Here is a 17,988-nt window from a genome sequence, read left to right on the forward strand (position 1 = left end):
AGCCCTCGCAGTGCCGCCCACTCAGTGACAGGACGGCCGACATGTCCTGCTTCCCGTGTCGCGTCCTCCGGCCATCTGATTGGCCTAAGGGAGCGATTACATCACTCCCGCGTATGCGCGCGCGAGCCGCTGTTCATGGCATAGGGCTCTGAAGGAACGGCATGGGTGGCTGTTCCTTCAGAGCACATGCGCCGATGACGTCATTGGCTGCATGCACTGTAAATATCTCCTAAACTGTGCAAGTTTAGGAGATATTTATAGCACCTATAGGTAAGCCTTAATATAGGCTTACCTATAGGCAAAAGACTTTAAAGTGGGTTTAAAACCACTTTAAGAACTTCAAACTGTCTGCTGCGGTGGATGACAGTACTTGTAGTTCATTCATTCACATAACCACCCTATGAATGAATGACATGGCTGTGGGGCAGAGCCCCACACAGCCATGCTGTATTTAAATTGTGACAGTGGGTGCAGAGAGAGGATCACCAGCCCATTGTCACAATCGGAGATAAGCTAGGTGTGTGAGCAGGTGCTTTAGTAATATGTTACATGTTACATGGGTGTATCATTTAACATTTTACTAAAGGTGAACTTATCCTTTAATTCATACTCTAATGTCATAAAAAGCTAATGCCTTTGGGGTTTCAAAGGGTCTCCCTTCATCAGGGTTACAAATAAAAGATTATGAGCAGTGTACAGTATTGGCTTGCATGTAAGTGGTATAGGAGTATCAAGTGCACAAACAAATTAATATACAATATAAAAGTAAAAAGTCAGGTATACAGATAAAACATATGGGAAGAAATATAGCTATACCATTTTAAAAAAATGATATTTAGTAACATTATTATAGAATACAAAATAAGCTGTAAATCGAATTTAAAAAGTAACAGTAGGTAGAATTAAAAATGAAAACAATTATCTATATACATGCGCTATAGATAAAACACAGATTTGGCAAGGGATCAAACCTCTCACCAGTCAATTCAAAACTAAAAGAAAATGCATAGATACACTGTAACGGTCCTGAAATGACGCGCATGCTTCCCACAGGAGTCAGATGACCTATTTTGAAGTGCGTAAGGGGGCAGGGTACTGCCGAAACCTATCTAGTGCAATGCTAATTCAATTTTTCAAATTCAAATGACAGTTTTATAGGAGTATTTGAAAATAAACAATTTGCAAAAAAAATTGTACTATATATAGAAAACCCCCAATAATATTATACGCAGTGTGGCACACATCATGAGATTACCAGTGGTGTTATGGAGGATTGTTTTTCCTGATTAAGTTGTTGGTTATTTATTCCTAAACACACATTCACTGGGTTCACCAGATTGGAAAAATTGTTTAAAGCAGAAGGCAAATATGTACTTTTGGTGCAGTTTTGTATTAAAAAAAAATAAAGCCTTCTAGAGTATTACAAAGGAAACTCCATAGTTACAAGATCTGAAAAGTGGTGTCACCCTCCTGGTATGCAGGAGGGTGACACCACTGGAGTTAAAAAAATAGGGATTAACTAAAATTGTACCTACCATTTTTGGGTTGACAATTTAATTAGGGTTAACTACAAAATGTGTTTGTCATTTGTCTCTTTAAGGTACTGGAATTATGTTTCTGGTACAAAACATTTTTTATGATGATAAAAATACAGAAAGCAAAATTAAAAGTTTTATCTACAAACAGTATAAAAAAAAAAAAATCTGCAAAAAATACTAATGGAAATAGCAATGGAAGGTGTTAAAGGGGAATTCCAGGTATGGATATTTTTACATAATACCATTGATCCAGCTTGAACCAATGTAAGTATACACACCTTGTGTCCTACCTGGGTGACCCCCCTGGAAGCTGGAAACTACTGTAGTTCCCCTTAGCACGGAACCAAGAAGCTAGCAGCAATTACTGTGCCTATTAGGGTGTTTTTTAGCTTCCAGAGGGATCAGCCCAGTATGATATTTGCATAGTTACGTTGGTCCAAGCCTTTCATTTAGAGTTTTGTTCTAACTTCCACAGGAAGCGAAGCGACATTCCTTCCTTTCTCATCAGGATCTTATATAAATGCTGTGTGGAGCTTAGCAGAGAGGAGTTCTTTTGAGAGGAAGCCAGCAAGATGGAGCAGTGAGACTAAGGACCATATTCTGTTTCCCCTTAGTGACTGATGTGCACCCCTGATAGTTTGCTGCAGACTGTTGCAATCATTTCCATTATGTTGCCTGTGAAAAGCTTTTACTTCAGTCAAGTGTTACCTACAAATACTTAATAAAGGTATGGACATTGCCCCTGGCTGGTAATAGCATTCAAGTGGACCTGTGTGGAAGAGTACAAGGAGGGACAGTTTACAGTTAGGCTGCAGGTGGCTGGACAGATACAACCCACGGTACACTGCACAAGTGTTAGTGTACAGGATCCTGAATGGAACTTGTATAGTGTAAATCTGGTCAGGTTACATGTGGCGGTGACAGTCTTTGTTACACGAGTCCCAGGCTCCATTTGGTTTACATGATGCCATAGTAAGGGTAACATAGGTGCCATAGGATTGACGACTCTCAAGTTGCCATTTCTTTGGCATCATGTTACACAAATGATTGTTTATACTGCGCTGGGTGCACATGGTCAAGATTGGCATAGCAGGGTATGGATATGCACTTACCAAAGATAACGTGCACACAGGAGACAAGGACTCAAAACATTTACTGGATTGCAACATAAGATAACCATTTTACTCAAAAAATATGATGCAGCTCCCAAAGCCTGCACAGTCCTCAGATCCAGCCTGCAAGTTCTCACTCTTCTGAGGTCTTTTCTCTCAAAAAACATTCAGCAAATGGAATAAGGATTTACTAATCTGCTCTGTGCACCAATATTGCACATAACTGTCCCTTACCACCTCTTTGGCACTCCCCTGCCGGCACTGTCTGTTCCTTTCTCAGTGTGCCTCTTAGCAAGCAGTGTGCTATGGGGGTACCTGTGCGTGTACACTCCTGAGCCAGGCTGTGTGCATCCATAAATATGCACAGCACCACTCCCTCCTTACAGGAGTTTTAGTGACAGATACTGAAGCCTTTTTTCACTCTTAAGGATTCCCTACATGCTATACATGAGCAATTTGCAGCATGAACATCCCTGGCCTGTAGCTCATTTTATTTATTGACCACCAGATATTTCCTCTCTACTTCTTGGTGGTGGATTGGAGGACAGCTGAAATAAATGATAGATAAAATATCAATTCAATTCATGTCATTTTAAATAAAGCATTGAGCATCGAAATCCCATTCTTTATTAGTAACAGATAAAACATAAACCGAAATGTAGCCTTCTTGTCATATGTGATTGTTTCTTAGTGCTATCATCTAAATAACAGAATATGTTCACAAATTCAGAAAAAAATTTTCCAGTTCTGATTTCCAAAAGCGGAATCCCTAGATTTATTCCTGTAGTCCATGCTGTAGTAAGGTGATGTGTTATACTCTTACAGACCATGGTTTAAATGTTCCCGGTTCTGATGATGGACACTGAAGAATAAAACATAAGCATTATAATTTCACATACAATACATTTATATACATCATTCCAACGTTCATTAATTATGACATCAAGATTAGCAGCACAGTATTGTTTTATGTCAGAATGTAGAACATTTGGAGCTTAAATGATATGTGTATCATGAAACTCAACAGGAATGAAAACTCGACAAAGATTGAAAATTTGCTATTTCAATATGCCAAAATAATCCTGAGAGCCCTATGGCAACTGATCTGCAATTCCAAGTTAAAGTGTATTTCTACTTTTGCAATAAAATTTGAGAAACCCCACTATATTTATTTATTTACTTAAGGTATATAACGCCAACAATTTATGTAGCCATTTACAGACTGTACATTCATATTAGTCCCTGTCCTCAAGGAGCTTACAGCCTAAGGTCCCTATCTCATATGCATACACATTATACACACACAAATAGTAAGACCGATTTAGACAGGAGCCAATTAAATTTACCAGTATATGTTGGTTAGGTGTTCCATTCAAAAAGCATACCAAACATGATTAAAAAAATATTTCTTACTGGTATAGTTGGTTTTTTAAGCAGGTTTATACATAGAACTCTATAGGCAGTTTTTATTGTTTACTTGGGGGGGGGGGGGGGGGGGCAGATGTAGCTCTTTGCTTGCTTTTATCCGGCTCTTGGGGCACTATTTCTCCCACTGACACCAATGATGGGGCACTATTTCTTCCACTGACACCAATGATGGGGCATTATTTCACCCACTGACACCAATGATGGGGTGTTGTTACTGGCACCATTGGGACACTGGGACATTTTCTACTCCCACTGGGTAGGAGTAGTAGGAGGAGTAGTCTAAAGGACTAAAGGATAGTAAACTGGCTCTTTGTTTAGAAAGTTTGGAGACCCCTGGTTTAAAATACCTTGGTAAGCAGCAACTTTTAAAATATAAATATGTGAATGGGACCATGTAACAAGTATAAAGTAGGTGTTATCCCAGTTTGGCTACAAAGTTTAAAATACTCTTTAAGAAAGTTGAAGGTTGGCTTGCTCCAAACTGGCCTCCATCATATCATTATTACAGTAAATAATGAGGGGGGTCATCATATTTTTTGATGAGGAGTAAGGCCAGGTATGCAGGAAGGGTTCTAGTTCACATGTGAATATCACAGTGCCTATGGAACCCTACTTTCCAAGGCTCCGTAACACACAAATATTAAAGAGACTGAAAGTTAAAGTCTAAGTACCTGAAATGCATTGATGTAAAACTCCAGGCAAACAAGTTAATATATGATTGAAATACAAATAGCCCAGCAAAAACATTTTTTCTGACTTTTAAGAACCTCAATTTATTTGAATAGGTTTAACATATTTTAGACTCGGAACATATAGCTATCGAACATCTTTTCTTTCCCATTGTATTGAAAATTCTATAAAAAGGCAATTTGCCCAATGTTCAGATCACCCGGTCTCTGTTTGGAATCTTGTGTAAAATCACATCAATAAATATCACATATATCATGCTTAAAACATTGCAGTATGGATCACCCCCCGAGCCAGCACTGTGTAGCATACATCATAACTGTTCTGAGTCTAATGGATGTTAAAATGGTTCCAGTAAATTGAGTTCCATTAAAAAGGATTTTGGTAAATAGCAAGTGGTGAATTACGATACAATTGAGAGGAACACAAGCCCTCATGAATATTCATGTTAAGCTATCGAAAATACACAGTCAAAGTGTTGGTAATATTGGTCAGCCAGTCATATAACACACACACACCTTATTAGTCAATGTGAACACTCTGCTACTCATAAGTTACCAATACTGCTTGCTGGGTCAGTTCCTTGCTCAAAGGATGGGGGTGATGTAATGCAAATGATACAACATCATTTTTATTACATTAAAAGCAGCTTCCATGTTTTTTTTGTCAAAACCTAATTGAACAAGCTGAAGTTAGAAGCTGATTGCTACCATGCACAGCTGCACCAGATTCTGAGTGCTCCAGTTTTAGTAAATCAACCCCACTGTGACATATTCAGCAGTGCTGAACAGCAGTCAAGGTACTGTATACTGTTCAGCTTTTGAAATGCTTCCAAACCTGGAATATAGTCACAGGTGGAGGAATCTTTTCTTTGGACGCCATAATAGAGTAGTCAAAGCTGTTCTGAGGGTAACAATCAGCTGATGCCACCAACCATTGAACTCATGGGCCTCATCTAGGACTGAATAGGGAACATGATGAAACTGCTATTACAAGCCAACTGTCCCCATCTAAGGCCCCTTTCACACGGGATTTCCAATTAGGTCCGCCTGTCAGTTTTTTCAGGCAGACCTGATCGGGTGCTCCATGCACCTCTATGGAGCAACGGATGTCAGCGGTGACATCTCTGCTGACACTTGCTGCTATCCGATCCCATGTGGTCCGTGAATTTCAAAAGGATGGAAACCCTATTTTCCATCCGTCTGGAGGATCGGATCAGATGAAAATGGACAGGCGGTCTGTTTTCATCCAGTCTCCCATAGAGGAGAGCAAGGATTCTGACAGCTTAGTCTCTGCAAAGCAAGTGGAGACAGACCTGTTATCTGTCTGATCGATCCCCGCTGAGCAAAACAGAGCAGAAAGCCCATGTGAAAGGACCCTTAGATAAGTAACTGTGCTGTTGCATACTTTTATTTGTGTGTGATTGTGGTATTATTTGCTAGGACTATATAAGGAAACATAAGACTTCATACACACTGTATGCTCTCAAAGTTTTTTTCTCTCACAGGAGTTTAGCAGCAGCAATAACATTTTGCATGGGCATTAATGCACTTTAGCGTGCATTCCCACAACTGGTGTTAATACATTCTATTGGCCAGAGTTCTGCCCATTAGAATGCATTAACGTGGGAATGCGGGAACGCGCCTAGCGTTAATAAGCTTTTAAGCATTCCAAAGCGCATAAGTGATGTTTTTTTTCTGCCTGTGAACTCCTCTGCCACTTGACTGCTGAACACACCTATAGTGTGCATGGACACATAGGGGTTAATTTACTAAAACTGGAGAGTGCAAAATCTGGTGCAGCTGTGCATGGTAGATTTCCATTAGGCCCCTTTCACACAGGCGGACCGTTCAGATCCGCCTGTTCGTTTTTTTTGCGGATCTGAACGGTCCCCCCATGCATTCCTATGGGGCATCGGATGGCAGCGGAGACATGTCCGCTGACATCCGACCCGATCCGTCAAATCTGGACGGATGGAAACCCTATTTTCCATCCGTCCAGCGGATCGGATCGGATGGGATCAGGTGAGAACGGAGTGACGGTCCGTTGACATCCGATTTCCCCCATAGAGATGCATGGGGAACTGTCAGCTGTGTCTCCGCACACAGCGCGGAGACACAGCTGTCCTCCTGCTGCTCAGCGGGGGATCGGCGGCTCGATCCCCCGCTGAGAAAAACGGACTCCGTCCAACGGACGGAGTGTGTGAAAGAGCCCTTAGATTTACCTTTAACTATGTAGTGCAAGGGCCTGCCTGATATCATACACAATTGAAAGTGTTTAGGTTTGACCTCATATTATATGGCTTTGGTAAGTCTAAAGGAAAAAATCTAAAGAAAATTGTATAGTGTGTATTCAGCTTAAGAGTTGCAGCAGAAAAAAATCAGACAAATCCCTGTCAGACAACACTGGGCTGTTTGGCAGAGCTGTATAAATCTCAGAAATGGATGGAGAGAACTACAAATCCTTTTGTCAAGTAAAACAGCTACCTAATATGTATTTCATCTTTGATGGTAGCGTATTGCCTAGTCTAATGTTCAGCTTTAAATTGTAACAAACAGAATTATTTGTTTAGTGCTGTGTTTAACGGTGTAGTCTGGTGATTTTTAAAACCCCATACATCTGCAATCTTAAAGTGGAGTTCCACCCAAAAGTGGAACTTCCGCTTTAAATACTCCTGACCCCTGACATGCCACATTTGGCAAGTCATTTTTGGGGGGGCAGGTACCTAGATTTGACAGGTACCCACTTCCACTTCCACTCGGGTCGCCTAGACAGCTTGAGTGGAAGTTCCCCTCTCCCCCTCCCTCCTGCAATCTTCTGGGACACGTCACAGGTCCCAGAAGAATGCCTGGCCATTCACAACGTGCAGCCAGGTGCCCACACTAGAGATGCCGGCACCGACGAGAGAAAAGGGAGAGGAGCGAGGCTTCGGGCGGCCACATTGCTGGACCATGGGACAGGTGAGTGTGTGTTTATTAAAAGTCAGCAGCCACACTTTTTGTAGCTACGGACTTTTAATAAACAGAAAAATGAATGGAACTCCACTTTAAGTTACAATGCCTACACCAGAACTGTCAAGATAATATTCTTGGGGAGTGAAGGATTCTGGTGACATATTTCTGTTTAGTGGATTGTGTAAATACTGCTGCTGTAAATACTCTCATACCAGTTTGGTGAATTGATCCACACAGGCATTTCGTATTCTCTCCGCAGTGGCTGGACTGTCCAGTCGAAATGGCCCAGTAATGCCAGATTCTGTTCTGGCTGATGTGATGGCATCCTTAATGGCATAGAATATGGAGGCTGACAAGAAAAGAGGAGGCTCCCCAACAGCCTGGAATATACCCAAAAATCGCAACAATTCAATCATTAGGATGTAACAAAAGCAGATCTAAAGAATACATTTTTAGTGTTGTAACATGTCCTCTTATGGAGAAAATTCTCCATCCCATGTGTCCTGGTCACATGAGCAATGCCTCATCATTGGTCACATGGTGATTGCCAAAAGGTATTGGGAGACTGCTGGCCAGGCATCAAATCTGCTTGAATGTTCCCTGAAGATCAGAGACTATGCTGGCAATACTGGGGCAATAGTCACATGACCCGACACTGGTTTACTTGGAAAAACACCTCTATATGAATAATCCTTGTTAAAATGTTTATGTATCTTATACTGTATGTGTCTTTCGTACATTACAGTGAATCCGGAAAGTATTCACAGCGCTTCACTTTTTCCACATTTTGTTATGTTACAGCCATATTCCAAAATGGAATACATTCATTATTTTTCTTAACATTCTTCAAACAATATCCCATAATGACAATGTGAAATAAGTTTGTTTGAAATCTTTGCAAATTTATTAAAAATAAAAAATGAAAAATCACATGTATTCACAGCGTTTGCCATGATACACAAAATTAAGCTCAGGTGCATCCTGATTCCACTGATCATCTTTGAGATGTTACTACAACTTGATTGGAGTCCCCCTGTGGTAAACTTAGTTGATTGGACATAATTTGAAAGGAACACACCTGTCTATATAAGGTCCCAAAGTTACCAGGTCTTATCAGAGTTAAAACTAAGCAATTAAATCCAAGGAATTGTCCGTAGACCTCAGAAACAGGATTGTATGAAGTCACAGATCTGGGGAAAGGGGACAGAAAAATTTCTGCAGCATTGAAGGTCCCAATAGGCACAGTGGCCTCCATCATCCTTAAATGGGAGAAGTTTAGAACCACCAGGACTTTTGCTAGAGTGGGCCGCCCGGCCAAACTAAGTGTTCGGGGGAGAAGGGCCTTAGTCAGGGAGGTGACCAAGAACCCCATGGTCACTCTGACAGAGCTCCAGCGTTTCTCTGTGGACAGAGGAGAAACTTCTAGAAGAACAAACATCTCTGCAGCACTCCACCAATCAGGCCTGTATGGTAGACTAAAGCCACTCCTCAGTAAAAGGCACATGGCAGCTCGCCTGGAGTTTGCCAAAAGGCACCCTAAGGACTCTTAGATCATGAGAAACAAAATGCTCTGGTCTGATGAAACAAAGATTGAACTTTTTGGCCTGAATGGTAAGCGTCATGTTTGGAGGAAACCAGGCACCGCTCATACCCCAGCCAATACCATCCCTACAGTGAAGCATGGCGGTGACAGCATCATACTGTGGGTATGTTTTTCAGTGGCAGGAACTGGGAGACTAGTCATGATTGAAGGAAAAATGAATGCAGCAATGTAGAGAGGCATTCTTCATGAAACCCTGCTCCAGAGCACTCTGGACCTCAGACTGGGGCGAAGGTTTATCTTCTAACAGGACAATGACCCTAAGCACACAGCTGAGATAACAAAGTAGTAGCTATGGGACAACTCTGGGAATGTCCTTGAGTGGCCCAGCCAGGGCCCAGACTTGAATCCAATTAAATATCTCTGGTGAGATCTGAAAATGGCTGTGCACTGACGCTCTCCATTCATTCTGATGGAACTTGAGAGGTCCTGCAAGGAAGAATGTGAGAAACTGCCCAAAAATAGGTGTGCCATGCTTGTAGCATCATACTCAAAATGACTTGAAGCTGTAATTGATGTCAAAGGTGCTTCAACAAAGTACTGGACAAAGGCTGTGAATACTTATGTACATGGGATTTTCTTCGTTTTTTATTTTAATAAATTTAAAAAGATTTCAAACAATCTTCTTTCACATTGTCATTATGGGATATTGTTTTTAGAATTTTGAGGAAAATAATGAATTTAATCTATTTTGGAATAAAGCTGTAACATAACAAAATGTGGAAAAAGTGAAGCGCTGTGAATACATTCCGGATTCACTGTATATTACTATAATTTTTGAAATGCAGTGGCCGGGAGATCACATGGTGCAAAAAATGCACTGTGGTTTGAGAAGCTTGGGGGTGCCATTGAGAATGAAGGGCAGCCCCGCATGGGTAATTGCGGGCAAGGGAACTGCTCTGATACTCGCAAATGCCTGCAATATTGTGAATCAGGCCTTAGTCTGTAACCTTTCACCATCTTTGCATGGTGGCAGAGGCGGCTCTAGGCTTTGTGAGGCCTAAGGCAAAACTTGGACATGAGGCCCCACTCACGCCCATAATGGGAAAAATAATTCAAGCGATAAAAATTAACTGCATAAATTGCATATATTAAGAGCCTTCACCTTTGTACTATGAATTCACAGTTTCTAGAATTTTCTCTAACCAATTCTTCTTTAATCAAAGATCATTAAACATCGGGTATGTATGTATATATATATATATATATATATATATATATGTCTGCTCTTTCATCACAGTCCCCAACATTTCCCTATAGGTCATGATTCCCTGAGTCCCTCCTTACATCAGAGTTCAGTGTCCCCCCTTACATAAGAGTTCTCCTTTAAATCAGATTCCCCCCAGCGTCTCCTCCTTACATCAGAGTCCACAGAATTCCTCTTTACATTAGAGTCCCCCTCTTAAATCAAATTTCACAGAGCCCCCTTTACATCAGAGTCTCCAGAGTTTCCCCCTTACACTGTAAGAGGAAAGTCTGAAGACTGTGATGTAGGAGGAGTTATGGGAACCCTGATTTAGGGGGGATGTTGGGGACTTTGAAGTAAGGGGAGTTCTGGGAACCCCCGATTTAAGGGGGAATGCTGGAGACTCTGATGTAAGGAGAGTTCTGGGAACCCTGATTTGAGGGGGAAAGCTGGGGATTCAGGTGTAAAAAGGAACTCTGTGGTCACCAAAGCTCCCCCTTGCATCAGAGTTTCCAGAGACCCCCTTACACTTCCCTTCCTCAGTCCACCACAGTCTAGGGCACGACAAGTCCCACTGCAGAAGGCTGCCATAGTCCCCACAGAGGACACTGTAAATTCCAGTATAGTGCACTGCCATTCCTCCCTGAGGAATGGAAGCCTGCTATGCTAAGACTTGTAGTGCCCTCTGTGGGGACTAAGGCATGGCAGCCTGCTATTCTGGAACTTGTAGTGCCCTCTGTGAGGGACTGAGGATTCCTCAGTCCTCCAAATTCTAGGGCACTATAAGTTCCAGCATAGTGGGCTGTCATTCCTCAGTCCCTCACAGCTGGGGGGAAAAACAACAGAGTTAAACATCTAAAGGACAACTCCAACCAAAACTACCAATAATGTACAGAGTCCATATGCTATATAATGTCACAGCCCCGCTACCCCTCACCTTCCACCTCGGGTGCTGTCATTGTGTAGGGCAAAGGGCTCCAGCTCCACCATGTTTGGCTTTGATGTCAGATATGCAGGACTGGCTAAGCTCCACTCTCTTCCCTGGCAACTGACTCTGGCATCACGGGGGGCCTCTCCTCCTCCCCCAACCACCCAGGGCCCCTCTCCTTTTCCTCCAGCCACCCAGGGGCCCCTCTCCTCCTCCAGCCACCCAGGGGCCCCTCTCCTTCTCCTCCAGCAACTCAGGGGCCCTCTCCTTCTCCTCTAGCCACTCAGGGGCCCTCTCCTTCTTCTCCTCCAGCCACCCAGGGTCCCTCTCCTTCTCCTCCTCCAGCCACCCAGGGTCCCTCTCCTTCTCCTCCTCCAGCCACCCAGGGTCCCTCTCCTTCTCCTCCAGCCACCCAGGGTCCCTCTCCTTCTCCTCCTCCAGCCACCCAGGATCCCTCTCCTTCTCCTCCAGCCACCCAGGGGCCCTCTCCTTCTCCTCCAGCCACCCAGGGGACCTCTCCTTCTCCTCCAGCCACCCAGAGGCCCTCTCCTCCTCCAGCCACCCAGGGTCCCTGTCCTTCCCCCCCCAGCCACCCAGGGTCGTTCTCCTTCTCCTCCAGCCACACAGGGGCCCTCTCCTTCTCCCCCAGCCACCCATGGGGTCCTCTCCTTCTGTCCCCCAGCCACCCAGGGGCCCTCTCCTTCTCCCCCAGCCTCCCAGGGGCCCTCTCCTTCCCCCCAGCTACCAAGGGGCCCTCTCCTTCTCCCCCAGCCACCCAGGGGCCATCTCCTTCTCCCCCAGCCACTCAGGGGCCCTCTCCCCCAGCCACCCAGGGGCCCTCTCCCCCAGCCACCCAGGGGCTCTCTCCTTCTCCTCCAGCCACTCAGGGGCCCTTTCCTTCTTCTCCCCCAGCCACCCAGGGGCCATCTTCTTCTCCCTCAGCCACCCAGGGGCCCTCTCCTTTTCCCTCAGCCACCCAGGGGCCCTCTCCTTCTCCTTCAGCCACCCAGGGGCTACTCACCCCCTTTGCGTAGTAGACACCACAAATCTATGACCAGCCTGCAGAGTGACAAGTCGGGGCCTGGTTACCTGTATGTTCCTGGGCCAGGGCAGAGCTCTCCTCCCAGAGCAACAACCGATGATAGCAGAGTGAGCTGACCGGGCAGTCACTTCCTACTGATGCAGGTACACCCCCACCGATTCCTCCACATCTTGGGATTACATGATCAGACGGCCAATCCCCAGGCAGAGAAGGCAGGGTAACTGTCAGCAGACAACAGACACCTCGCAGCCGCAGTGAAGGGACTGCAGCACACTGCTGCAACTTTTATATCCGAGGATTTAAATCTTTTACTTGGGAGATTTCCCTGACTGCGCCGTGCTAAATGTTGTCGCTCCGCCACTGGCCGTGAGGCTACTGTAGGTGCGAGGCCTTAGGCGACCGCTTAATTTGCCTAATTAGAGAGCCGCCTATGCGATGGTGGCAGTAACTGATCACAATCCATCAATGTACTTTAAAATATGTTGAGGAAAATGTCTATGCCAGATAAAAAAAAAAAAGGTTTGTTATTTTCAGAGTAAGTTCCTTTCCTTACTGCATTACATTACCAATTGCCAAGTCAGAGATGTTATTCTAAAGGTTGATGATTCTTCAAAAAATGTCATACCTTGGAGGAGTAGATAGCTTTGTTGTTCGGACAATCACGCAGAAGGGATACATTGAATTCTGCTGGGATGTTGCCAAAAGCTGGAATTATGTACATCACAGGGCCTCGTGTATATAGGTTGCCCTCTGGAGAATACTTCAGCTCTTCCATGGTGAACAGGCCAATGCCTTGTACAAAAGCTCCTTCAACCTGTATGGACATATAGATAACTTCCAGTTTGGTGCCGCCATAGTGACCAGGTAGGTTTGGTTGTAGGGATAGCTTAATCAGAAACAACTAGCAGTTCTGAGTTACTCACCTGTCCTATGTCTATTGCAGGGTTAAGACTGGTGCCAACATCCATTACTATATCTGTGCACAGGTTCTGTAAAAAGATTGGAATATTAATGTGGACCTTAACTCAAAAACGGAAGATTTGTTTTCTTTTATAAGGAACATTTAGAAATGTTAATTGTGCCTAAGCAGTATCTGGAAAAATCGACATTTTGTCTTGAATTTCTCCTGAAAAACAGCATTGCACTTCCTGGTATGTAAGTGTGCCTTGGCAATCCTGTTTTATAGCTTCATAGCTGTATATCCGCAGTGTGAGATCTCAGACACTATACTGCTTCTTACGCTAGTCTCAGGAGATCTAAAAGGAGATCTGGTGATGTCACCACGTGCTGCTCACAGTTATCTTTGTTGGAGGCCCTGACATGAGGAAGCAAAACCCTGCTTCTACTAAGATGGCCACCTCTGCACTCTGTGTATCATTGAGGACCACCCACCACTTCTTTAGAACAGAAGAGGGCCCAGCGTGTCACAGATTCAACACAACTGGAAGAAGTAGGAGGAGGCAGGTTCACTAGGATGAGGGGGAGCCAGAAACATGGAGTTAGGCTTATTAATGGGACTTAATATTTAATTTACCTTGCTTTTTTGTATTGTTTGTAACTATGAATGTACCATGTTTTCTAGTTACACATGAATTTTCTGCTTCATGATTAGAAGTACTGTGCATTGCTTACCCTATACTGTTCCACTTTGCCAGGTCATCCACCAATTATATACTTTTGGAAAACAGCTGACCCATTTAAATAATATGAGTGTCTGTGTGGCTAATACCTTATCTCTACAGTTGTTGAGATAGAAAAAGAGATAGAGACACTATCTGCACTGAACCATAGAGTACTCCCACTAGTGGCTAATCTACAAATCGCCTATGGTATTGTTAGTGGTAATATGTCACCCAACTGCCGAAAACTGCTGGAGCCTAGTTTCCAGTAAACTCAGGAGAAACTTCCATAAGTAACAATTTGGGTGTTGATACCTTGTGGTCACCAGTTAAACAGTCAATCTCAACTTCAGAACATGCTACTCCATAGCTGAAATAGTTACTGGGGTTGCCCTTATTCTTTATGGGGTCGTACCCGATTCCTTCAGTCCTAAAAAGAACAAAAGGCAAATTAAAATCTATTCAGTCCACATTTTTTAAATGATCAAGTTTTTAAATTGATAATTAATGAGTTTTTTCACCGTACATATAAAATATTAATAAACATATAAAGTGTGTGTCAAAGCAAGTTTCTTTAGTTTGGATAAATTGAGGAGTGGTTGCACCCATCTGTCAAGTTTTTAATGCTGTAAGAGCGCCACAACAAGGAACAAAAAAAATATTTTATTAATACGGTAGCGTTCATTCACAACAAGACAAAACAAAACATCCAGCATATTTCGGGGATACAGAGGTCTTCTTTCAGAAGGAGTAGAAAGATAGATAAGATAGATAAGATAGATAGATAGATAGATAGATAGATAGATAGATAGATAGATAGATAGATAGATAGATAGATAGATAGATAGATAGATAGAGTATCTCACAAAAGTGAGTACACCCCTCACATTTTTGTAAATATTTTATTATATCTTTCCATGTGACAGCACTGAAGAAATTACACTTTGCTCAGCAATAACTCAACCCACAGCCATTAATGTCTAAACTGCTGGCAACAAAAAGGAGTACACCCCTAAGTGACAATGTCCAAATTGGTCCAAAAGTGTCAATATTTTGTGTGGCCGCCATTATTTTCCAGCACTGCCTTAACCCTCTTGGGCATGGAGTTCACCAGAGCTTCACAGGTTGACACTGGAGCCCTCTTCCACTCCTCCATGACAACATCACGGAGCTGGTGGCTTTTACAGATCTTGCGCTCCTCCACCTTCTATTTGAGGATGCCCCATAGATGCTCAATAGGGTTTAGGTCTGGTGACATGCTTGGACAGTCAATCAACTTTACCCTCGGGCTTCTTTAGCAAGGCAGTGGTCGTCTTGAAGGTGTGTTTGGGGTCGTTATCATGTTGGAATACAGCCACGCGGCCCAGTCTCCAAATGGAGGGGATCATGCTCTGCTTCAGTATGTCACAGTACATGTTGGCATTCATGGTTCCCTCAATGAGCTGTAGCTCCCCAGTGCTGGCAGCACTCATGCAGCCCCAGACCATGACGCTCCCACCACCATGCTTGACTGTAGGCAAGACACACTTGTCTTTGTACTCCTCACCTGAATGCTGCCATACACGCTTGACACCATCTGAACCAAATAAATGTATCTTGGTCTAATCAGACCACAGGAGATGGCTCCAGTAATCCATTTCCCTAGTCTGATTGTCTTCAGCAAACTGTTTGCAGGCTTTCTTGTGCACCACCTTTAGAAGAGGCATCCTTCTGGGACAAAAGCCATGTGGACCAATTTGATGCAGTGTGTGGTATATGGTCTGAGCACTGACAGGCTGAGCCCCACCCCTTTAACCTCTGCAGCAATGCTAGAAGCCCTCATACGTCTTTCCCAAAGACAACCTCTGGATATGACGTTGAGCATGTGCACTCAACTGCTTTGGTCGACCATGGCGAGGCCTGTTCTGGGTTGAACCTGTCCTGTTAAACCACTGTATGGTATTGGCCACCGTGCTGCAGCTCAGTTTCAGGATCTTGGCAATCATCTTGTAGCCTAGGCCCTCTTTATGTAGAGCAGCAATTCTTTTTTTTTTTAGATCCTCAGAGAGTTCTTTGCCATGAGGTGCCATGTTGAACTTCCAGTGACCAGTATGAGAGAGTGAAAGCGATAACACCAAATTTAACACACCTGCTCCCTATTCACACCTGAGACATTGTAACACTAACGAGTCACATGACACTGGAGAGGGAAAATGGCTAATTAGGCCCAATTTGGACATTGACACTTAGGGGTGTACTCACTTTTGTTGCCAGCGGTTTAGACATTAATGGCTGTGTTGAGTTATTTTGAGGGTACAGCAAATTTACACTGTTATACTAACTGTACAATCACTACTTTACATTGCAGCAAAGTGTCTTTTCTTCAGTGTTGTCACATAAAAAGTCATAATAAAATATTTACAAAAATGTGAGGGGTGTACTCACTTTTGTGAGATACTGTAGATAGATAGATAGATAGATAGATAGATAGATAGATAGATAGATAGATAGATAGATAGATAGATAGATAGATAGATAGATAGATAGATAGATAGATAGATAGATAGATAGATAGATAGATAGATAGATAGATAGATCTTTTTATAAGCTGATGTTTTAATTGACTAGGACAGCACAGTGGCTAAGTGATTAGCACTTCTGCCTAGCATCACTAGGGTCGTTGGTTTATTTCTCAACCACAACACTACCTGCATAGAGTTTGCATGTTCTCCCTGTGCCTGCTTGACTTTCCTCTGGGTACCCCGGTTTCCTCCCACGTTCCAAAGACATGCCGGTAGGTAATTGGATGCTGTCTAAATTGGCCCTAGTATGTGTATGTATGATAGTGAGTTAGGGACATTAGATTGTAAGTTCCTTGAGGGCAGGGACTCATGTGATTGTACAATAGAATGTGTAAACTGCTGCAAAAAATTGACAGCACTATATAAGTACCTGTATTAATAATTATCTTTCTCTAAAAATGGTAAAAACTAAAGTGGACTTGGCAAAAGATAAGTATAACACATACCAGTGTATACATAACTGATCACAGTAAATTATCTGACAATGCATACATATGGCTCTCTCTCTCTCCAGAAGGGCAGAGCCATCTTTGTTTAGGAATCATCTTGGGTCAGCATCTACTTCCTGGATTGAGATGTTGGCTCAGAGATGTGTTCACAAATGTCTGCACACAGATCAGCCTCTGACCTTGTAGCAGTCTAAAACCTTGGTGAGAGGAGCAGAGGCGTAACTAGAACCTTCAGGGCCCTGGTGCAAAAAAACATGAAGGGCCCCCCCTGTCCCCCGGTCAGGCCCCTTCCCACTGATCCCGGGCGTGAGGGCAGCTGGACCTGGATAGGAGGGGTGGCGTAGGGGGATATATAGAGGAACAAATCCCCCTCCATTTTCCTCCTGCAGTCTCTGAATGCCCATGGGATGGAGAGGAGGAGAAGCTGGCTTTTAGCAGCTGCAGTAGAAAAATGGAGGGGATTTTTCCTCTATATTCTGCCCCCCCCATCCAAGTGTACAGGGGCAACACATTGGCCATTGCAATTGTGACCCCTGTAGTTATGCCCCTGAGATGAGTGGCAGCAGTGGTGGTTGGGTGGGGATGGATGGGGTTGGGTGGTGTGGTGGTGTGAGTCTTACTAGGATTATTTTCCCCGGTAATGAAATGTTCATGATGTGAGTTTTGTTTTTGCTGTAAAACCATTCTTTGTTTGAGAGCAGAATTTGGTGTGTATTTTTTTCCCTTTTCATGTAAATATGTATATATTTATTTATGTATATTGATTTTATGCGTGTTGATTGTAAGACTTTTAATAAACAAAAATTGGGTGGAGATGGAATCAGTGGCAGCGATGGTGGTGGGGATATGGGATGATGGCAGCTGTGGTGGGGAGATGGGATGGA

General features: G+C 43.4%; 1 protein-coding gene across 1 annotated transcript in view; it reads right to left on the bottom strand.

Annotated features, from left to right (window-relative positions):
- Positions 1-3,239: 3,239 nt before the first annotated feature.
- Positions 3,240-17,988, bottom strand: part of XDH (xanthine dehydrogenase) — an 897,187-nt gene continuing 882,438 nt past the window's right edge. Inside the window, exons 32-36 of the mRNA XM_082252550.1 lie at positions 14,410-14,524; positions 13,399-13,464; positions 13,101-13,289; positions 7,932-8,099; positions 3,240-3,512 (exon numbers count right to left, since the gene is read on the bottom strand). Of these exons, the coding sequence (XP_082108676.1) occupies positions 3,462-3,512; positions 7,932-8,099; positions 13,101-13,289; positions 13,399-13,464; positions 14,410-14,524 (589 nt within the window). The 3' untranslated portion in view covers positions 3,240-3,461. The remainder of the gene's footprint in view (positions 3,513-7,931; positions 8,100-13,100; positions 13,290-13,398; positions 13,465-14,409; positions 14,525-17,988) is intronic.

The sequence above is a fragment of the Pelophylax lessonae genome (genome assembly GCF_965119305.1).
Source record: "Pelophylax lessonae genome assembly, chromosome: 3".
Lineage (NCBI taxonomy): Eukaryota > Metazoa > Chordata > Amphibia > Anura > Ranidae > Pelophylax > Pelophylax lessonae.